At 38.8% G+C, this 23174-nt stretch overlaps 2 protein-coding genes across 4 annotated transcripts in view; both read right to left on the minus strand.

Moving 5' to 3' along the window:
• Nucleotides 1-1435, minus strand: part of LOC143876006 (transducin family protein / WD-40 repeat family protein) — a 42045-nt gene extending 40610 nt beyond the window's left edge. Inside the window, exon 1 of one of the 2 annotated variants that reach the window (XM_077377606.1) lies at nt 1253-1435. In XM_077377606.1, the coding sequence (XP_077233721.1) occupies nt 1253-1284 (32 nt within the window). In that variant the 5' untranslated portion in view covers nt 1285-1435. The remainder of the gene's footprint in view (nt 1-1252) is intronic. The other variant, XM_077377607.1, reaches the window with a different exon arrangement.
• A 3892-nt stretch (nt 1436-5327) lies between these two features.
• LOC143876007 (casein kinase 1-like protein HD16) overlaps nt 5328-23174 on the minus strand; it is a 36191-nt gene continuing 18344 nt past the window's right edge. For both annotated transcript variants that reach the window (XM_077377608.1, XM_077377609.1), the window contains exons 13-17: nt 19543-19717; nt 19358-19448; nt 6823-6980; nt 6526-6714; nt 5328-5752 (exon numbers count right to left, since the gene is read on the minus strand). In XM_077377608.1, coding sequence (XP_077233723.1) covers nt 5693-5752; nt 6526-6714; nt 6823-6980; nt 19358-19448; nt 19543-19717 — 673 coding nt within the window. In that variant the 3' untranslated portion in view covers nt 5328-5692. The remainder of the gene's footprint in view (nt 5753-6525; nt 6715-6822; nt 6981-19357; nt 19449-19542; nt 19718-23174) is intronic.

The raw sequence follows: 23174 nt of genomic DNA on the forward strand, positions 1-23174 counted from the left end.
TTTTTTTATTTTTTTATTTTTGATATATTCAACCCCCACCTCCCCTTTTGTTAATTGGGACGCCCCTCTATTGTAAATCTGTAATTTTCAATTTAATTTGAACCGGGTGCGCACCTGATACGTACACAAACCCGGGTGCGTACCCAATACGCACCCAAAGAGTACCCAAGAGCACCCGCAGCCGATAAGCACCCAACACGGGTACGTGGGCCTCCGGAGAGTACCCGTGCTTCTTAGGCCTTCCCTTTCTCAGTCTAGCATTCCGTAGAGTCAATCAGTTAATCGATATCCAAGATCGGTTCTGGTTCGGTTCGGTTTCAGGGTTCCATGGTTCGGTTCGGTTCCCAATGTTGGGAACCAATAGGGCTTGGTTCGATTTTGGGTATTGGTTCGGTTCTGGGTTTACCCCAAAACCGAACCACCCCGAACCATGTCCACCCCTATAGGCTATCCACAGGAGCATGGATGAGATGAGTGATATTGACAAGCAGGACAGTGTTTAACAAATTCATGACAATCTTTAGTTATAGTCATGGTTTTAAATTTTGGTTTCAGCATCCATTTCGGCCTTGGCCGGCCTTGGCCGGAACTGAAATTTCGGCCAAAATCTCAAAATAATTAATAATTAAAAATTATTATTTAATTATTTAATTATTTACGAAATTTCGGAATATTTCTATATTAAAAAAAAATCAATTTCTCAAAATTTCGGCTGAAATTTCCGAAATTAAACCCTGTACTTTATATTTCGCCAAATTTCAGTTTCGGTCTAAACCAAAATCAGAAATTATTTCGGCTGAAATTTAAAACCATGGTTATAGTAGGCCAATAGTACTCAGTTCGAAAGAGCTTGAAAGAGGTTATGTGCTAAGGCATGGCTATTGACATGTCCACCACATGCCCCAGTGTGAGCTTCTTGGACAACAGTACGGGATTGTTATAGAATTATATGATTACACAATGCAATTCAAATTTCTTCATTGTGACAAACTAATTCTGTCAAACAAAATCCTCCCCAATACAAAATGGAAATTTCAAAACAACAAGAAAAACATGTGAATTTTAATGGATTAAGCATTTTTCTCAGTTACCCGTTTCAAAAATAACCACACCCATTAATAAATTCACATCATTAGCTAACAGATCTTGGAATAAAAATTAAAAACAGAAACATATGTATTACAGTTTACCCTCACAAGTAAAAGAAACAAAGAGAGATACATAAGATAAGGAGAGAGAGAGATCTACATACATGGATTGTAAATAGCAGAGATCGATAGCCATGGCGTTTTCTCTTCTCCAACCGCAGCAGAGTCAAAGCGTATTAGTGTTCCGAAACCCACATTTTTTCCACGTTTTTTTGCCAAGTTCACGTGCTTTTAAGAATTTTTCAGTGGATACGCACAAATCACAAATCACAAATCACAAATCTCACTTTTTTTTTGCCTGGTCTAAACATCTCTTACCACGGGAGAATGTGTGTCTGAAATAAAATCTCCCACGTGTCTCACCGACACTGAAAAGTAGGGTTGCAACTTGGGTCCGGCCCATATCAACCCAACCCGAAAAAACCATGGGCCGGGTTTAGGAATCTTAGGTTTTTGAAAAAATAAAACGGGCCCAACCCGATATTTCTTCTAGGATAGGGTAGGGTTCTAGAAAACCTGACCCGCCTCACTCAATTGCAACTCCAATCTTTGTGCCTTTCACTTCCATCAAGATTATCGTGTAAATTAACCATTACTAGTCAATACAACAACAATGATTTCCCAGCTATTGATTCTTAATGCGATAGATTTAATACCAAAGATTAAGGGGACTGATATTTCCCCCCTCTAACGTTATTTGTTAAGTTTTAAAGGCAAACGAAAATGTTTAAGGGGGTGAATTTATCCTCAAGCAGTGAACCATTCTCACAGAAATCGTTAAGGGTTGGGGGATGATTTTATCCGTTTAGGGGAGGATATCATTTTCCAAGATTAAACACCATTTTAATGTGGTTATGTACATACACACCTCTACAAGTGTTGATTTTTTATCATATTTGGGAGGTCTTAGGAGAAAAAAAAAAAAAGTTTACCGAGATGTGTTCCAAACATATAAGTTCAATCATTGGATTAGTTCATGGACCATAAATTCAACCATTGGAACATAAATTATGGTGCATGTTTCAAGAATGTAGGAAAAGCCAACCCGACCCGGTCCGAGAAACTATCTAGGTAGGGTCGGGTTTGGTAATCTTGAGCTTTTAAAAAAAAAAAAAACCAACCTGACCCGAGAGAGTTTCTAGTGTAGGGTAGGGTTCGGGAAAACCCGACCCGCCCGACCCCAGTTGCAACCTTATTGAAAAGATCATCTTAACCCACATTACACATTCTTTATAGGTGGGTATTATTTCTCAACATCCCAGTGGTCCAGTCCCTCAGGAAGGGAAATGATACATTTGCCCCTTTCTATTTCCTAGTCAACCCTATGGTGTATTTATTTCTAATCTTTATAAACTACTCTACTCAACACAACAAAGCCTTTATAAACTAAGACGGGTGGCCAGAGGATGCAGAGTACATAATTAAAAGAAGCCCATAAAAGTCACTATGCACCTATTCCCCAGCTCCATATCCCAGTGGTTCATTCCCACAAATTACCCAAAAAAGGGATTTTTGCAAAAAAAAAAAATGGATGTCTTTAAACCTTCACAAATTAGTCCATTTTTTGCTTCCACAGTTCAAATGGTTAGGATGATCCTATGGATCTGATTTTTTGTGGACACCCTATCTATGTGAGGGCCTTCAAAATGAATGGTTTGGATCACCCAAATAATGTGGCCCCCACTGTATTTTAAGCTAGTGTGTAGATAACTTATCTACACATATGTGTAGGAAACGTTCTCTCATACATATGAGAAAACGGTTCCTACACATGTGTAGAGAAGGTTCCTACACATATGTGTAGAGAGTTCTCTACACACTAGCTTAAAATACAGTGGGGGCCCACATTGTTTGGGTGATCCAAGCCATCCATTTTAAAGGCCCTCACATAGATAGGGTGTCGACAAAAAATCAGATCCATAGGATCATCCTAACCCTACGATTTTTGGAGGTAAAATGGATGTCTTTAAACCTTCATAAATTAGTCCATTTTTTGCCTCCACAGTCGAATGGTTAGGATGATCCTATGGATCTGATTTTTTGTGGACACCCTATCTATGTGAGGGCCTTAAAAATGAATGGTTTGGATCGCCCAAATAATGTGGCCCCCACTGTATTTTAAGCTAGTGTGTAGATAACTTATCTACACATATGTGTAGGAAACGCTCTCTCTCTCTCTCTCTCTCTCTCTCTCTCTCTCTCTCTCTCTCTCTCTCTCTCTCTCTCTCTCTCTCATATATATATGAATTATATGTGAAATGTGATATGTATTAAATTCTGATTTCATTATGTATTACAAGGTGTTCGATGTTGTTAAATTTCTATGGATGGTTGTCTTGCTTGTGTGACAGTTTCTAATTATGTATTTGTGCTTATTCTAGCACTTTTGAAGTTTCATCCTAAAATTCAATTATTTTCATGTGATTCCAACTGTGTTTGTGATTTTGCAGGATTTTTACCAAAATTTCCAACCGAAATCAAAACATTTTCGTTCACGTGGTGACCGGAACCAAAACTTAAGGCCTTGCTATTGTGTAGCCACTGTGGGCTATGTATAGCCTTAGTATAGCTTTTTTGTGGACTATGTAGTCTTTGTTTAGGTTGTTGTCCTTTCATTAGGACTATTGCACCTTTGTATGGACTACAGTGTAGTCTTCTTGTGGGATGTCGTGCAGTCTTTGTACTGAATGTTATCGACATACATCTACTTTGTGTGGATTTTATGCAATCTTGGTGTGAAGTGCTACCATGGACTTCGTTGTATCAGTGTACAAGTTTACATAGTAGTATGTGTTCCAGATGCAGGCACATGGATGATATCTATGCTCCAACTTGAGGGATTGGATTTATGACTCCACAACCTTCCACCAATTCTCTCCTTCCTATCCTTTGTTCGTTCTCTCTTCTTCTTCCCTTTTCTTCTATATGAATTGCTCGTGGATGGATTATTAAAAAACTCAACAGTCACAAAAGATTTTAATCTCACACCATGTTTCCTACGACAAATCATATTTCTACGAACCTCCAAGCATCAAACATGTTTCCTCCGAAATATCATATTGCCCAGAGATGTTTGATTCGTAGGAGTAGGAGATCGGGGAAGAGGGCCGGACACCAATAGATCAAGATCAATAGTCCATTTCGGATCCAGATCGAGCTTGTTACCTTGTCAACACGAAGGGACCGTAAAGCCCCAAACGTAAGGGCACTTGATTGAACAGAGGGCTCGAAGAATTTGTTTGTAGTTCAAGTTTCATCATGATCCCCGATTGGGATTGGATCATGCGCGCTCAAAGACCTAAAACAGTGGCTTGAAATGTTTCCCCACTTGTTTTTGGACAGAATAGACAAAACTTCTTTTTAAGATTCTCAAACGAGGAAAAGGATCCAATTACTTCAAAAGAATTGAATGAGGAGCCGTCTGTGGTGAAAACCTCCTTTTGATCATAATCAAATATGGGAAGTGTTCAATTGGAACAGGCAAACGTGACTGAATACAACCTAACGGATTTGAAGTCGGAAAAAGAGAAAATTATGTTTCATACTTGCTTAAACTCTTGCGACAAGGGGCTACAAAAGGGAAATGATAAACTCGCCCCTTTTCTTTACATGGGACAGCCAGCACCAGTGTACTTGGCAATCAGGCCCGTTGAATCCTTCCCACAAAGTACATCAGCCCCTCTGCAGTCATGGACTGGAGCTGACCATGTCTAGTTAAAAAAAGGGGGCAGATATATCATTTCCCTCCACAAAATAAGTATGTCAGATAACTCACTATTCGTCAGACACACATCATCTGGTATAACTCTGGTTTTGTTTTGATGATATTGTAGTCACTAGAAATGATAATCTTGAGATTCAAAAGCATAAAGATGGTCTAAAAGAGAACTTAGATATTAAAGATCTCTTGAGAAAAATTTTACTGCCTAGGTGTAGAGATAAAAGGAGGCAAGAATATGAACAAAAAAAGTTTGGTACTGATTTTCTTAAGAGTGTCTGATGATCAACTATAGATCAGCTGGCTCCATCGACCACAAGAAAGCAAGTGGTAGAGAAGGTAGAAAAGCCAAAGATCTTCTTACCTATCAAAGTATGGTTGGAGCACTGCAATATATCACCTACAGCAAAAAACAAATTACCTTGAGGGGGAGTGATAAAAATATGCCAACATACACCCCAAAAAAAAAAGAGTTTGTTGTTTCCCTTCATTAAAAGTATTTGTCTTTGCCTTTACAAGTATATCATATACTGTAAACATGAATTAGATTCTAATGAGAAGAACACTTGTCCTCCCACGACTTGTCTCCCCTCTGTTCTCTTATCTTGTATAACATGTAGAGAAACATACAACTTGACACTATTACAAACAAAGAACTATAATAATTATATTTTAAGTATAACTTGTTTGAGGGATATGCCGTCATCCGTCATTTTAAAATGGATGGGCTTTTAGTAAAACAACCAAAGAACAGGATACTTGTCAACAGGACTACAAAACCTGCTTTAAATAGTATTTGTATAAGTTTCCTCTGTAAATCAAGGCATCAAGATACTGTTCTCCCATAGCAAATGGAAGAAATGTAGAGATTCTTGGACCATTTATCCTGCAAAATTCGAAAAGTAAATCATGCATTGCACAATCTATGAACCAAACTTTCATACTCAACTCTGCTTAGTATAAAAAAGAGATATGGTGCAGGGTTGTGATCACTGAAGGGAAACATAGAAGGAATTTCCCATCTCAAAAAAAAAAAAACGCCCAACCACTTGCTTACATGAAAACATACAACATTCAATAACCTACGAAAATACCCTTGAAGAATTGTTCGAAAATCACAAGGTTAATTTCTGGTTTCAGGTAAAAATTTGTTCAACCACTGAAGTATTTGATGGTTTCAGCAATTGTGACTAAAGCAAGTAGTTTCCACCACTTTCCTGAGATCTTCAGAGTTTCAAAATACTAGGTTAAAGGTAGAGGTTGCAAATGAAAGAGGGGGAGGGGATTGACAATCTCAGCGTATCTTTGACATGAACTGCGACCTAAGTCACAAATGTCGTTCTCATGAATTTCTCGGCAAGGGAAAATCTCGGGATATATATTATTTTTCGGGTTTATATCGAGGAAAAACGCTAAAATAAAATGATTTAAAAATATACATTTAAAAAAAAATAGAAAATATCGCAAAAAATATCTCGGTTAATGATTAAAATGAAAATATCACTATATTTTTTAAAATCTTGGGATTATTTTGGGATTTTGTCGTTTTACCAAAATGTCATTATAAAATCACGATATTTTGAAAATGTCGGAGATATTTGTGACATTGTGCATGACACAACTCTTCAATGAGCTTTTCAGCAAAACAACCCAGCATACCTTAACATGGTTACTAGGAAAGTTAGATGTGCGCAATGTTTCTTGCGTCACATCTGACAATTTCCTCTTGGGTGCACTTAGTATGAAAGCAGCTTGATCTGTATTTGCAGCAATTGATGTAACCCGGTATCCTTTCTCCCAACGTCTGTGAATCCCTTCACTTGGATAGAGGAAATCAAGCTCAACAACCTGAACCAGAAGCAAAATCAAATTACAAGTGACCTCTTCAATTTTTCTCAAACTACAAATGACTTCTTGAATTTTTTATTTTGGAAGCGAAGATTGTTGAGCATATACCTGATGGGAATAACCGGCATTTCGTGACATGACAACACACCATTTGCTACCTGCCGTGGTCATGCAGGTAACAAAAAAACCCTCTTTCCACTTCTTATTGATCCATTTGAAAGGAAATATATCACTGACTTTATATGATTGTTGACTAAAGGGTGTTCCTGTACAGTCACAACAAGACCTTATAAGTCATAAACATAAGGAGACTGCAAAAAAAATAGTTTGAGAATGTTTTAAAGGTTAAGAAATAATAGCAAATAATGAACCTATAAAATGATGATATCGATGTGAATCAAACATAAACAATATGACGGTGACATCTTCACATTGTCGTACAGAAAATCTTAATATCCGAAAGGTACCCGGGCTAAAGTGCACAAAAGAGCCCCTGAGAAGCTAGGTGCAATTTGGTTTGAAAGTAATGGGACGTGGGAGACAATAGGATATAGAAAACCTTTTGTGGGACTTTGTTTACTTTTTCAACATAGAAAATGAATCTTAGGAATCTGTAGATATTTGCACCCTGTTTAGAGTTACTACAAAACTAAAATAATTCTAGTGTGTACATCAACTGACATCCCCAATTGTCTTTGTATAATAAATATAAATTTCTATTAATGAAGTATCTCACTAAATGTAGTGCACTGAAAAGAAACATTCAACAAGAAAACTGAGGTGATGTGGTAACAAATTGCTTCATTAATGTGAAACAACCAATTACTCCAAAAGCTTAAGCCATTGGAGATGGCGTTATTTACTCTTTTTTACTTTAACACTCCCCCTCACGCGTGGCCCCTCTTTTTAGGGTTGGCCTACACATGGCACATGTGGCCCCTCTTTTTGGGTTGGCCCTTACATGTGGATTTTTAAAATCAAGGAAGTTTGAACTCAAGACCTTTGCTTTGATATCATGTGAAACAACCAATTACTCCAAAAGCTTAAGCCGTTGGAGATGGCGCTATTTAATCTTTTCTAATTTAACAATTAAGAACCAAGGGTAACTCGGCATTCCCTATACATGACCTTGAAGGCCCCTAGGAATATCCATGGTGATACAAGCGGGCCTTCTTTTTCCTTTTTTTGGAAGAAGAGAAACATTTACTGAAGATGGAAAAATACGAATAAAATAATTCTAGGCTTTGTATTGAAAATGCAGATATAAAGTCCAGTCATACAAAAAGATGCAAAGCTACAAATAGGGCATGCAGAGCTATGCTGTGAGCATAACAAAAATCACAATTCTGGGATTTTCTCAACAAGAATTCTAAGTTACTCTTTCTTGGATTTTCCTAAGCAAGAAAATAAGGTTTAAAAGGCATAAAATATGTTATATTTCAAAGAATGATTGATAGAAATATGTGAACAAACATAGTATCCATTTTTAAATTCAAATGAAAACTACCCAATTTTTTGTTTTTAAATGACAATCCCTTTTATCTTTAAAGTTAAAAATTTTGGATCCATTAAATCATTTTCTTACAACTTATTTTTCTTGGGGAAATAAAAGAGTAACCAAAAATCTACCATTACTTTGTTTGAGCAAAAAATAAAATCTGCTAGAAAGAATCATGTGATATTTTCGACTTCTCTTGATACTTTTGGGTTTTTTCCTTTTAGCAAAACATCCCCACGAGATTAAAAATGTGAAGTCGAAGAAGACGAAGTAGAATAAGAAGATGTGAAGAGAGATGGGAGAGACCACACAATTCATGTGAGTCTTCTATTCAATGTAATGAAATTCACTCAACACATCGCTCGTACATCAATGTCATTTAAAATGGCCTATAGACCGTTAACGACAAATAATGAAATCTCTAACCTTCGGTTTGCTCCCACCATTGAGTGGGGCTAGAAAGAGAAATACCCGGCAGAAGCTGGAAGCTTCCAGAGCTGCTAGAGAATGCAGCAAGATGGTGTGTTCCTCTAAATATCTTCAGCTTGTCAATAAAATGCGAATGTTGTTCTGTTGTCGGCACTTTAGTGAATATGTATGCTATTTGATCTTTATATGGGATGTGTGTCAGTATTACCTCTTTATTTTTCCCTTCTCACAAATGAAGTGAAAATCAATCTCAATATGTTTGGTCATACCATGAAACACTAGGGTCTGTGACATTTTAATGGAACTATAGTTGAGACAAAACAATGTGTGAAGCTCCTGTAACAAGTGTCTCACCTAGGTAAGTTAAGAAGGTTGCATACACGCATTACAAAACGTGTTTATCATATATGAGAAATTAAATGAAGATAATACTTTGATCCAAATCATTTATATTATATCTATGAAGAAAATGATGAGCTGGGTCCATGGCCAGTAGAAAATGAATATGATACCTTCAACCAAGAGTACAAGTAAATTTTGAAAAGAATAGAGGCAGACAATATTGGCAATGTAGGTGTAGTATTAGAGATGAAGGGTCTGAGAGGTAGTAGTCATAAATGGCAGATGACAAAGACGGAGGGGGTGATGATGACAGTGATGAGGCAGACAATATTGGCAATGTAGGTGTAGTATTAGAGCTGAAGGATCTGAGAGGTAGTAGTCATAAATGACAGATGACAAAGACGGAGGTGGTGATGATGACAGTGATGCTAGTGATGGTGGAGGTGGTTGTAGCGATGGCATTGGGTATGAGGTTTGAATGACACTTGCGATTATCGAATGAATCTTACGATTTGATCGCAAATCGTACGATTTATATGATTCATGTGATTTATCTTAATTAAGTTCTGTTTAAGATTTTCTTACGAAAGACCACCTTTTTCCTTTTGCATTAGAAGAAGCCTTCAAAAACCCTATCGTGGGAATTAAGAAGACAAAGAAAGAGGAGGATAAGAAGTTCAAATGAATCGAACCTGTATGAACCAGTCAAGCACAGTGCATGTGTATGAGGGTCTTACTTACATCGAGCCGGGAGACGGCTATAATGAGGACAACCTCGATGACTTAACCATTTTTTTTATAATTGATATTTCTCATTTGATGTTTGAGACTTGAAAATCATAATGATCTTGTCTCCTTTATTATTTTTAAGATTATTATCTAACATGCATGGGTTTCGATGAGATATAAATGATTACTAATTGACAAGTTTGTTAGCAAAGAATTCGTATAATAATATTGAATAACTAATCCTGGATGTTTCTTTGTGATTTTATTATTCTCTGATTTCTTTGTGATTTTTTAATAGTTTATATATATATATATATATGAGGGCGGCCCAGTGCACGAGGCTCCCGCCATTGCGGGGTCTGGGGAGGGCTAGATGTACACAGCCTCATATATATATATAAGAATGAATCTTACAATTTATGATCTGATACGATTCAATCCCTATTACAATACTTATGATTTGATTCCGATTTTCAAAACATTGTGTGTATTAAATACAAATATGGGAAAAAGACAAAGTAATTACAAAAAGAGTCTGAATTGACGGATGTATGGTAGTTTCAACTCTATTGACGATGGAGGGACACCGACCGGTCCGAAAGACCGTTTTCCTCTTCTTATCCTCCTCAATTTTTTTCTGTTTTTTTATGTACCGCCTTATTTTTTACACTGTAAATGGCTGCTTCAACTCAGAAGAAGAAGTAAAAGAAGAGCAAGAGAAAAGAAGAATCTGTGTCAGACAAAATGAAAAACATAAACACATTTGCAAAAGATGTCGAATAGCAAAAAAATCAGTTTAACCCATCAAGGGATTGAAATGACTTGCAAAAAAATCTGGTCAAACAGGGAAAATCGTGATTTTGCGCGTCGACCCAATTCTTTTGCATGTCGACTGGATATTTTAACGGACCGACCACATTGTTTTGCATGTCGACCCAATCTTTCGATGGGGCAACCCGATTGTTTTTTCGAGTTGACCCATTTTTTGCCAGTCGGCCAAATTTTTTGAGAAGTCAACCCATCGATAGATCAGGTTCACAAAAAAATCGGGTCAACTCGCAAAAATATCGGGTCGACCTGTCAAAAGATTGGGTCAATTCAAAAAAAATTGGGGTTGACTCGCAAAAAAATCTAGTAGAACAGTCAAAAGATTGTGTCGACTCACGAAAATTCGGGTCAACCTGTCAAAAGATTGTGCCAACTGGCAAAACAAATTGGGTAGAACAAGGAAAATCTGTTCGGGCCAATTATTTTGCCACTAGACCTAATTTTTTTACAAGTCAACCATATCTTTTGCATGTTGACCTGATCTTTTGACACGACCCAATCTTTTGATAATGTGTTTATTTTTTCTAGCGTTGATTCTTCTTTTTCCTTCCTCCTCCCCTTCCTCTTCTCCCTCTTCTTCTTTTAAGTTGAAGTGGCGGTCGAAGGTGCAATGAATAAGGTGGAGATAAATGAGTTGCAGAGAGAGGTAATTAATTGTCAAACAAAATATAAACAAGGTAAAAAGGGAAAAATGTCGTTTGCCTCGTACAACAACCACCGGTTGTGATTTGATTTGAAACCATGTAAGCCCAATGGTTCAACCTTTGGCAATCTTCTATCTTGTTTTGATGATTCCAAACACAAGTGATTAAATAGTACTGATTAAGTTTGCTGCTCAAGTGTTTAGGTTCTAGCAAAGTACCAAAGTCAAGGGAAGCATGGATCAAGGCTAAGGCAATCACGAAGAGAAGATCCATGGAAGGAAGAAGAAGACTTGAAGAAGAAGGCTAATTGGAAGAGCAAAAACCAAATTTCCTCAGTTTAGATTGTAAAATCTGATCCCTCGGTGAATTGCACCTAAAGGCACTTAAAGGGGGACTAAAAAGAGTTTTAAGATCAAATTTGATAAATGGAACTAAAGGTAGATGACCATTGTGGTGTCCTAAGTCATTTGGACCCATATTGGATCCTATTTCATAAAGACAAGTGCAGTGTGAAAGGCCATAAAAAGAACGAGCACAAATCTGTCAAAACAATGCTGGAATTGACCTTCATGGAGCTTCGCGGGTCTCCACGGAACTCCGGGGGTCCTCACAGAGCTCCATAGATGGTTCTCTCTGAAATTAAAATAGCCTTAACAACTAGCAAGGAGCTCCGTGAGTAGCCTCCGTACTAGCCGTTGGGAGCCCCATACCAGCTAGTTTTGATCTCCCTTGGCTATTTAAAGATCCATACTCCTCTTAAACACTAAGAAACACTCATGAAACATGCTTTGACACATATTGGAGTGAAATACCCTCTTGGGCCTTCATTTGCACATGAATTAAGGGATTGGATATAGGATTTGAACTTGGACATCCTTGACAGTGAACTATTGTTGCGAGATTAGTGTGCTATATACCTTGAGAGAGGTTCTTATATTTTTCATTTTCTTTATATTGTATTTGGAAAGTGTTTGGAGACACAGAGCCATCTCTGAAGGCGAGTGTTGGGAGACGCGAAGCCATCTTCGTCGGCAAGTGGTGAGGCGAGGAGCCACCTCGTTGTATTGGTTTGATCTTCACCTTTAAGAAGATAGGGTCTTAGTGAAGCGGTCAAGGGTTCTTAGTGGAGTGGATGTGGGTCCGGGGTCTTGGACTGAAGCACAATAAAAATCTCCCGGTGCACTATTTTCTCTCTTTGTTCTCTATTTTCATTTGTGCATCTTGATTTTTATCTTGTGCTTATTGTTTAAATTGTTCTTTTGCTTGAATTTGCCAATTAAGTTTTAAAAGGACAAAGATCTTCTAAAACCCAATCCCCCCAACCCGGGGCTCTTGGGTTGCCATCATCACCTTGGCCTAACACATAGTTGTATTCTTAAACAGCCACCCATCTGCCATTGGGACTGCACCTTGTGATATTATTAAAACATTATCATGGTATTCTTACTTATGTTATGGTTTTTTAGTGTGTATTTGTTCTTCTAGCATTTCCTGAAATTTCATCTTAAATATCCATCATTTGCATATGTTTCCATACATTTCTTTCATAAATTTTTTCCACATGGCTATCACCCATTAACCCTCATAGAGGAGGACACAGTGACAACTTTGACTTAGCTCTTTGTTACCCCGTGTAGAATAGAGTTATGAACTAAGTAGCATACAATAAATATTTCATGCTTCATAATTCATTTTTAAAAAATGATAGCGAATTTCATAATTCATATATTATGACTATATCATAGTATATAATATGTATGATTTGAGACAGTTTATCACTTTACTCTTCATGAAGCATGGAATTTATTGTGTACATTATACTCTTTACATGTACATCATACTCTTTACTCTTCATGAATGATGAGAAGCAAGGTTTTAAATCTCGGTTTCGGTTTCGGTACGAAATTTCAGACGAAATCTTGTAAAAATTTCGGTGAAATTTTGGTGAAATTTCGGAAATTTCCGAAACATTTCACCGAAATTTTGTACTTCACCGAAACGTTTCACCGAAATTTCCGAAACGTTTCACTGAAATTTCCCAAATTTCACCAAAATTTTACCGAAACGAAACGTTTCGGCCGAAATTTCTGAAATGTTTCGGTGAAGTTTGGTACTTTTCCGACTCACTGTGAATTTCGTTTCGTTTTTCACCGAAATCGAAATATTTCGGCCGAAACGAAACGTTTCGGCCGAAATTTAAAACCATGATGAGAAGTAGACTTAACAGCGGTTTAGATTGACAATAGGTACTGATATTAACATTTGAAAAACTAAGCTGCAAAACTATATACCTAAAACAATACTAATTTCTAATGACAATGGATTTTGATCCATTAATGAACTACTGCATCATATATTGTTAACAGAGAGATTTGAGAATGAATATTGTGTGTTAGCCTCCTTGCCCTAACACACACATATATATTTATTATGAAAAGAATATAATGCCCTTAGGCTACATAAGCTTATTCTAACACTCCCCCTCAAGCTGGAGTATGAATGTCATACATGCCCAGCTTGTTACATAAATCACTCAATCGAACTCCATTCAATGGCTTGGTAAACATGTCTGCAATCTGATCATTCGTTCGAGTGAACTCGGTTTGAATTTTGCCTATCTGAATCCTGTGACAAATAAAGCGACAATCCACTTCTATATGCTTAGTTCGTTCGTGAAATACTGGATTCATAGCTATGTGAATGGCTGACTTGTTGTCACAGTAGAGGGATGCAGGTGAGGAGTATGAGAATCCAATATCTGACATAAACGACCGTAGCCAAATTAATTCACAGCTTGTGTAAGCCATGACCCTGTATTCTGCTTTTGCACTGGATCGTGACACAACGTCCTGCTTCTTACTCTTCCAAGATACTAGATTTCCACCTATGAAGGTACAATAGCCATTAGTAGATCGCCGATCAGCAGGAGATTCGGCCCAGTCTGCATCAGAGTATCCCTCAATCCTCAAATGGTTATGCTTCCTGAAGAGAAGACCTTTCCCGGGAGCTTTCTTCAGATACTTCACTATCTGAATCACAGCTGACCAATGTGATGTCCGAGGCGCACTCATATACTGGCTAACCACACCAACAACATATGCAATGTCCGGACGAGTGACTGTGAGATAGATCAACCGCCCTACTAACCGTCTGTATCGACCAGGATCTTCTAGTGGCACTCCCTGATCAGATGAAAGCTTGACATTCGGATTCATAGGAGTCTGTGCAGGTTTTGCCCCCAGAAGACCTGTTTCTTCCAAAATATCAAGAGCATACTTCCTTTGGGACAAAGATAGCCCCTTTTGTAAATGTGTCACTTCAATGCCTAAGAAGTATCTCAGAACACCAAGGTCTTTTGTGCTGAATTCATTCTGAAGTAAATCTTTGAGGCGTTGTATTCCTGCTTTGTCATTCCCTGGAATAACAATATCATCAACATATACAACCAGGAGAATCAAACCATCCTTGCTTCGAGAGCTGAACACAGAATGGTCTACAGCACATTGTTTCATACCAAATCGTAGGATGGCCTCATTGAATCTCTCAAACCAAGCACGGGGAGACTGTTTAAGACCATAAATCGCCTTTCTAAGCTTATAGACGGTATGCTGCAACTCCCCTGAGCAGCAAACCCTGGTGGTTGCTCTATATACACCTCCTCCTGCAAATCACCATGGAGGAACACATTCTTGATATCCAACTGATATAGTGGCCAAGACTGATTCACGGCCAAAGAAATCAATACACGGATGGATGGAATCTTTGCCACTGGAGAGAATGTCTCAACATAATCAATCCCATAAGTCTGAGTAAAGCACTTGGCAACAAGACGGGCTTTTAACCTCTCAACAGAGCCATCAGGTAGGTATTTGACGGTGAACACCCACTTACATCCGACTACCTGAGCACCAGGAGGAAGGGAAGCCAACTGCCATGTCTGGTTTTTGGCCAAAGCATCCATCTCAGCCTCCATAGCTGCTCGCCATCCTGAATCAAGCATAGCCTCTTGAGCAGAGCGGGGAATAGAAACCGATGACAAAGATGATATAAATGCGGTATACGAAGGAGATAACCGAGCATAACTTACCGCATTAGAAATAGGGTGATGAGTGGTACGAGAACGAGTACGGCTCACAATGGGGGCATCAAGAGATTCATCAACCTGAGTAGCATCATCAGAGGATGAGGGTAAAGGACCCGCTTGCTGAGAAGAGATAGCAGGGCATGAAGGCTCAACTGAAGTAGTAAAACGCTTGCGAGTATATACCTGGAAGGGACGCTGAACCGGATCCGGTGACAAACTGGGAACCGGAACCGGCAATGGCAACGGAGGAGGAGATACCGGTAAAGAAGAGGAAGCAGGAAAGTAGGGAGTATTCTAAAAAAATGAGACATCAGCACTGCTAAATTTGCGGCGAAGCTGAGGACTGTAGCATCGATAACCCTTCTGGGTTCGTGAATAACCCAGGAAAACACACTTGATTGCCCTTGGGGCCAATTTATCAAGTCCTGGGGTGAGATCCTGAACAAAGCAAACACACCCAAACACCTTGGGAGGTAACGAAAACGGATCCCCAGAAGGGTGTAACACTGAAAAAGGGGACCGATTGCTAAGAACTGAAGATGGTAGACGATTAACCAGAAAGCAGGCTGTAAGCATAGCACCAGCCCAAAAAGATTTGGGAACATGCATCTGATACAGAATGGTGCGAGCTATATCTACAAGATACCGTATTTTTCGCTCGGCAACACCATTCTGTTGTGAAGTGTGGGCACAAGACGACTGATGAATAATTCCACGACTAGAAAGAAACTCCTGAAAACCGTGCCGATCAGAAAAATACTCACGGGCATTATCAGTACGTAAACATTTAAGGGAACATGAGTATTGATTTGTAATTTCAGCATAAAATAAACAAAATGTAGAAACACCTCAGAACGATCCTTTATTATATAAACCATGGTCATCTTGGAAAAATCATCAACAAAAAAAACAAAGTACTTACCACCAAACATAGAAGGAGTACGACATGGACCCCAAACATCAGAATGCACTAACTCAAAAGGACTACTGACACGACTAACAGAACGAGACGGGTAGGAAACACGATGGTGTTTTCCATACTGACAGGACTCACAATGAAAAGGACTAATAACACTAGAAACAACAGAAGAACGCTACAGACACTCAGGAGAAGGATGACAGAGCCGGCAGTGCCACATAAAGGAATCTACTGAGGTACTAAACGCCGTGGGAGTGATACCATCATCCAGGTAGTATAGGCCATCTGTCTCATGCCCCAAGCCAATCGTCTTCCTAGTCGCAAGGTTCTGAAAAACACAATAAGACGGAAAGAATGTTACTGAACAATTAAAGCGATTAGTAAGCTGACTAACAGAAAGAAGATTGCAGGGAAAAGTAGGAACACAGAGTACAGATGATAAGGATAAGTGGGATGTGGCTGTAACAGTCCCAGTGCCTGAAATAGGACATCGAGTCCCATTGGCCAAGGTGACCATCTTAGTAGGAGCACGAGAAGTAAAGGAACTAAGAAGTGTACTGTTACCGGTCATATGATGAGAGGCACCAGAATCAATAAGCCGGGAAGCGGAGTAGCTAAGGGAGCAAGACGGGTTGCTACCTTCTGTGGCAAGTTGAGCAGCCAGTTGTTTCCCTTTCTCCTGTAGGTGCAAAAGTGACTCATACTCAGTCCGAGAGACGAGCATGGTGTCTGAGGGAGCAGGAGTAGGTGCAGCAGGAGTCTCAGAAGCGAAGTGGGCGGCTCGAGCTGGACGCAGCTCGGGATGGAGATCGTAACAGAAATCAATAGTGTGACCCTCCATGTCACAATGACTGCAATAACGTGAGCCACGACCCCCATAAGTACGGCCTCCCCTGAATCTCGGCCAAAGCCACGGCCCTGTCCGCGACGACTGCGACCACGACCCCTAGTACGAGTGCCCCGAAAGGAACCAGACTGGGCAGCAAAGGCGGACTAGTCACTAGCAACAAAGATAGCCGGATCGAGACGTAGAGCGCGTTGAACGCGAGAAAAGATCTCATCCACAGATGGGAGCATGCCTAACCCAAGGATCTGCTGCCGAAGAGGGACAAACTCAGGCCCTAAGCCATCCAAAAACCAAGTAGTACGGAGCTCATTCTTCTGTTGAGCCAAGACCTTAAGGTCGGTGGATGGGGGATGATAAATATCAATCTGCTCACAAAGACCAACAAAATCCGAATAGTACTCAGCAACAGTCTTATCTCCACGCGAGATACGAAAGAAGTCACTGTAAACATCAGTAATCCGCATAAGATTGTTGCTGCCGGAATAGAGTGTCTCAGCACGCAACCAGACTGCCCGTGATGTATCCAGAAATAGCATGTGGCTCGCAATCTTTGGTTCCATACTCTGATAGAGAAGAGACTGAAGCTGGGCATCCTCCTGACTCCACTTATCATACCCAGCATCTTTAGGATCCGGAGGATCCGTCGTGATGAAACATAACTTGCCCTGACCTCGCAAATAGAGGTGAACAGAACGACTCCAGGCAGGGTAATTAGCACCATCCAATTTAATGGATGTCATAGAGGTCATCGACACCGGAAATGAACCGGAGGAAGAAGCTGATGGCAAGGCCACACCAAAACTCAAATGGGATGTGGGTGAAGCAGACCAGACAAGACACACCACAACAATCACAGACAACCACAGAAAAGGGCAGCCAAATATAGGCAAGCAAATCACCACGAAAAATAAACAATCAGAAGGAAAAACCACAAACATCCGCCGGAAGGACCCCAAAAAAACAAGCACGAAGCCTCATACTTGTGGAACTACAACAAAACATAGAGACAAAGCTTAAGTCATCAAATAGGAAGTAAAGAAAAATGTAACAAAGCGGAGCCGCGACCAAAAAATGTGAGAAATGTAACGGGAAGATTTAGGGCATGAACACCCGACGGCTAGAAGAGAAGAACACTATCCTTATAGGTCAAAGAAGATGGGGAAAGATGTTACAAAAGAAGAAGGAAGAACGCGCAGGGGGGGCAAACAGTGAAGAGTAGGGTTTTCCAGGGGGGCGCGCAGGGGGCAAACATGGAAAGTTGGGTTTCCATGGGGGGCGCGCAGAGGGGGCAACCAGTAAAGATGGAGGAAGAAAGAGAAAAAAGAAGAAGAAGTTAGGGCATGGGCATGAGCTTCAATGGAGGAAGACAGGAGGTCTTCAATGGAGGTCCCTAGGGCATCGAGAAACCCTAGGGCTCTGATACCATGTTAACAGAGAGATTTGAGAATGAATATTGTGTGTTAGCCTCCTTGCCCTAACACACACATATATATTTATTATGAAAAGAATATGAAAAGACTATAATGCCCTTAGGCTACATAAGCTTATTCTAACATATATTATTTGAGGCCACCTATATTTATGGTGATGTTTTTTCCACATTTTCTCAGAGTAAATTAAAGGTAATACCTTTCTAAAATGAATGAACTACATAAAACTAATTCTGATACAAAAACAAACATTTATTTACTAGAAGTTATGGACCAATCTATGTTAAAAAACTACTCTTCCTTGATTATCTGCTTGTAGATCTGGATCTGTTAATTATTCAAATATCTTCTACATAATCATTTTTTTAATTCTACCAGCTATAGAGGTCCACCTATAAAAAGGTAGGGTTTGCACAACAGAAGAACAAACTTTGGTCACTAGGAGATGCATGCTGACAACAAATCTCAAGTCAAAAGAATTCATAACTGTGAAAAACATCCATTGATGCTCATGAGACCATTTTACCACTTCTTATTTATCACACTTCATGGGATCTAAAGTCTACAAACCTATCTAAATCTACAAATCCTATTCCTATTTTCTACTTGTTATGAGTCCTTTGACTAATGATGAAAGCTTAATGTTTTCATTTGTTAAAATATGTAGTCTCGAAGCCTACATTTTCAACAGCATGTTTAAGCAGCGCTTCTTTGGGGAGAGACAGAATCTTGCATAGATCATATCTAGATGTGCTCACTATCAATCACTTGTTTCGTAAAAGTTCTTACCTGTTTTTAACTTTTCTAAAAGATTTTAATAGATTGAGGTAATTGCAACTATTTAAATAATCAAAGCCTCAACTTATTGATAAAAGTTTTCGAGTTTGACTAACCCTTGGACATTACAACCAACGAATTGCCATTGGCCGCACCAGCTACGGAACTGATATAGTAATTCCTATCCCACTGCTCCAAAATCCAGTCCTGAATTGAATCAAAAAAGAATAAATAAGCTCAGAAACAATTTAGACTAGTGAAATTGCAAAAGCTAAATGGAGAACATTTCTGCATTACCAACCTTGCGTAGGAGAAAAGCCGAGTGTTCATAAACCTGAGCAGAGAATCCAGTCCCTGCATCCATAATGACAGCCCATAGATTTGATGATGAAGCTATAGAGCTGATGTACAAACCATCTACCCTTCCTTTGTCAATGTGCTCGTGAAGTCTCGCGTCTGAAACATTGTAATGATATCTGCAATGGTTGAAAAAACCATCACTTGTGAACAAAGTGATTTCTCAAGATGCTCAAAGCAACAAGGAGAAGAGTAAGAGAACCAGCAGAAAAAAGGTCGAAATCACCCCATTAGGTAACATCAACATGATGTCATGCAATGTCATTTGGTGGACCCCACACTCAAGAATGAGATGAATGTGTTTCTATTCATTTTATGGATATTTTTGGCATTATCATTAAAAAAGGATATTTAAGGTATTTTCTAAATTTCTGAGTTGGTCAAGGTTGAATTTTTTTTGTCTATGATGATATAAAACCATACATTCAAACAAGGCCAGGAACTTCAGCTTTCAATTCTAGAAAGCCAGGAGCCTGTTAGGACTTTCTTTATACAATTGTTTAGGAATTTTACATGATCAAGGGTGGTGATTGGTTAGGATCTGGGGTGGGGCTTCATTTCTAGTTAAGTCTCTTGTTGGTGGAATTCTGGCTGTTCCATAAAATTTTATGAGCCTAAGATCTATTGCTGCCCCAATTTCAATTAGAGATTCTAGTCCTTAGCCTTTTATCCACAATTACTTGTTTGGGTTACTTCCAGTATAGCAATTGCCTCTTGTTATTTGATTTTTCCTGCATCAATTATTGTGTCCGAGCAAGTCCTGATTGCCACGAGGTAAGCCAAAGTTCATTGAAACTTAGTGAAGATCATATAGCTGGAAGGAATGAGAAAACAATGGAAGTTTGAATCAGCACATAGGAATAAGGTATTGATAGATTGAGTCCAGAGAGTAGTTCGACTAATGCAGGACTTTATTACCAGTGCCCATGACAAGATGGAAGTGGAGGCTCGGTAGTTGAAATCCACTTGGAGCAACCCGACAAAGAAACACTAACAACAATGGAAACTAGGGAACAACCCATACTATATGGGTTCTTCTGAATGGGTGAAGTACCCATTTCAGATATGTGTTGGATTCCAATACTTCAGGATTCCCTGCAACACTTCTAGTTCTCTTTTATCTATTTTTTTTCTTAATACTACTACGACGACTTTATAATTACAGCATATTTTGAGTTTTATCCATCGTACTAGTAAGTTTTTAAATGATAATATAACAATATATTTACCTACCCTTTTAAAATCTTCAATATATTACTTGTTATAACCATAATATTATGCAAAAATTTAAAATCTAAAAACCGATCAAAATATTTAGGCAAATCCACGAATCTGTCTGTTTGAGGTTTGTTGAATCTGACACTCGGTACCCGTGTCGGATTCCGACTCTGACGAACTAATGCAACATAGTGAACAGCTCAAGAACCTCATCAGACACATGAAGATCAGCCTCCTGGAAAGCGTCATGAACTATAATATCTGGACACTTGTGTAGGCTCAAAGTACAACCCTTACTCGGATACTAAGATACTTCATGGATGTTTGTGTTGGTCAAAATAGCTATAATGTTCGAAAAATATGTCACTCTATTTGAATTAACTATAATAATTTTTTCTTGTTGGTGTCATATATTTCCAATCATAATTTTGAACATGTAAATCCTATAGAAATTTTTTTAAATTTACTAGTAGTTTCATCTTCTATGTTAAATCTAGTTAAGTTTTATGATATTATATTTATACATGTCTTGTGTCTTATCTCATGCCATGGGACACTCGTATCCGTATCCAAGTCCTAGATTTTGGTAACTGTCGATTCGTATCTCTATTCTTTTCTTGTGTTTGTGTTTGTATCTGTATCCTTAGAAATAGAAATCGTGCCGCATGGGTGCCGCTTCTGCTCCAGAACCGCGATTTGGCGCTCTTTAGGAAGGAGCGACCAATGACTTTGTCAAATCTTACTGATGATGCCATTCTCTCCACATCACGTGCTCTTATTACTCCATCAGTCCCACCATCAGCAACTTCCTTGCATCAAACTCCTCCAACTCTTCAAAGTACTTAATTGGAGCAAGCACAAAGGCATCTTCAGAAGGCACAAGGAAAGAGGACACAAAATGAAGAAGGTTATATAAACGCTCCCATGGTGCTCCCAACCTTTCACTCTTCTAGACCCCATGCTTACTCGCCCCCGCTCCCACGCCCGGCCCCGCACACGCTTCATGCTTCTATGTCTATATCTACGTATCATAGATCATGAGGATGAAGATGAAAATTTGTTTTCTACCCTTATTAAGGCAGATTGGAGGATCAAATTTCAAAGGCAGAAGCAATTTCGAAGACCGATTGAGGTGACTGATTTCCTAGTAATTTCATCCCATCCCATGTTTTTGCGGATAATTTACTCAATTGGAAGAATCCTCCTGGATATTAAAACACTGAATTAGAAGGCATAACAGCATGCAATTTGGGGAGCAAATTACTAATTAGAAAATTTAAAAAATTCTCCAGTTCCAATTGTTAAGTGGAATAAATGAATAGTAACAATTAAAAGAAATTATACCCTACAATTACATTTGTATATCCCCTATTAACTTCTAACATTCTACTAAAGCGGATACATAGATATCAGAGATGCGCACTCTATCCAAAGTAACTTGATGTTGACCTTTTGGAAATACTTGTAAATAAATATTCAAGATGGCTCTTAGTTGACATGAGATATCAACTTATTGCCAACCTTATTTCAGAAGATATATCAACTTATTGGCAACCTTATTTCATAAGAAATGCACTTAAATGTATTTCGTCTTCTTATACAGCATAGGGTTTAATGAGATGTGAATAATTGCTTGATTATAACAAAATTCTTCTTACAAAAAGCAAAGTAACTGTGATTTCACTAAGCACCCTCTTTAGCCAGATCAACTTATGACTAGTATGAACCACCATCCTATACTCAACTTCTACTTTTGACTTTGCAACCATTGATTGATTCTTACGTTTCAATTGACCTCCGATGACTGGGTGATCCAACCAAGTTAGAATATAAAAAACTAAAAAGGATGAGGTACCCATTCACTATATGCAACAATTAGAGTGCATAAATGGTCACACCACTCCCACGAAGTAGTAAGTTCAAGCCAAGCGGTGGTAAGATAGATAAACTAACTCACTAGATTCAGGTACAAATGAGGATTGCTGAGATGATCTTCATTCTAGATCTTATGGTTCATTTCATTATTTCTTCTCTTTTTTTTGGTAGCCAGAGGGAGATTGGGAGCGAGCGCCGGAGGGGGGTTGGGAGAGGAATATGAGGATACTAGAACTTATGTTTCATCACCGTTGGGACTTCAATTGGCTTAAACCCAAAAAATTCAATATCCTTGAGAATATCCATGGCATATGTTCATTGTTATGCAAAGATACCTTTTTCCCGAACAAGCAACCTATGATGAGGGCATCCAGCCATGATTTTGAGTTTACCAGCGCAGACCGAGGTTGCCAGCTATTATCACTATTTGCATTGATGATGGATTCACTAGCTTTGTTTGGGATGGATCCAAAACCAAGAGTA

The sequence above is a fragment of the Tasmannia lanceolata genome, unplaced genomic scaffold (genome assembly GCF_043159265.1).
Source record: "Tasmannia lanceolata isolate RefF3 unplaced genomic scaffold, GAP_Taslan_0.1 ptg000004l, whole genome shotgun sequence".
Taxonomy (NCBI): Eukaryota; Viridiplantae; Streptophyta; class Magnoliopsida; order Canellales; family Winteraceae; genus Tasmannia; species Tasmannia lanceolata.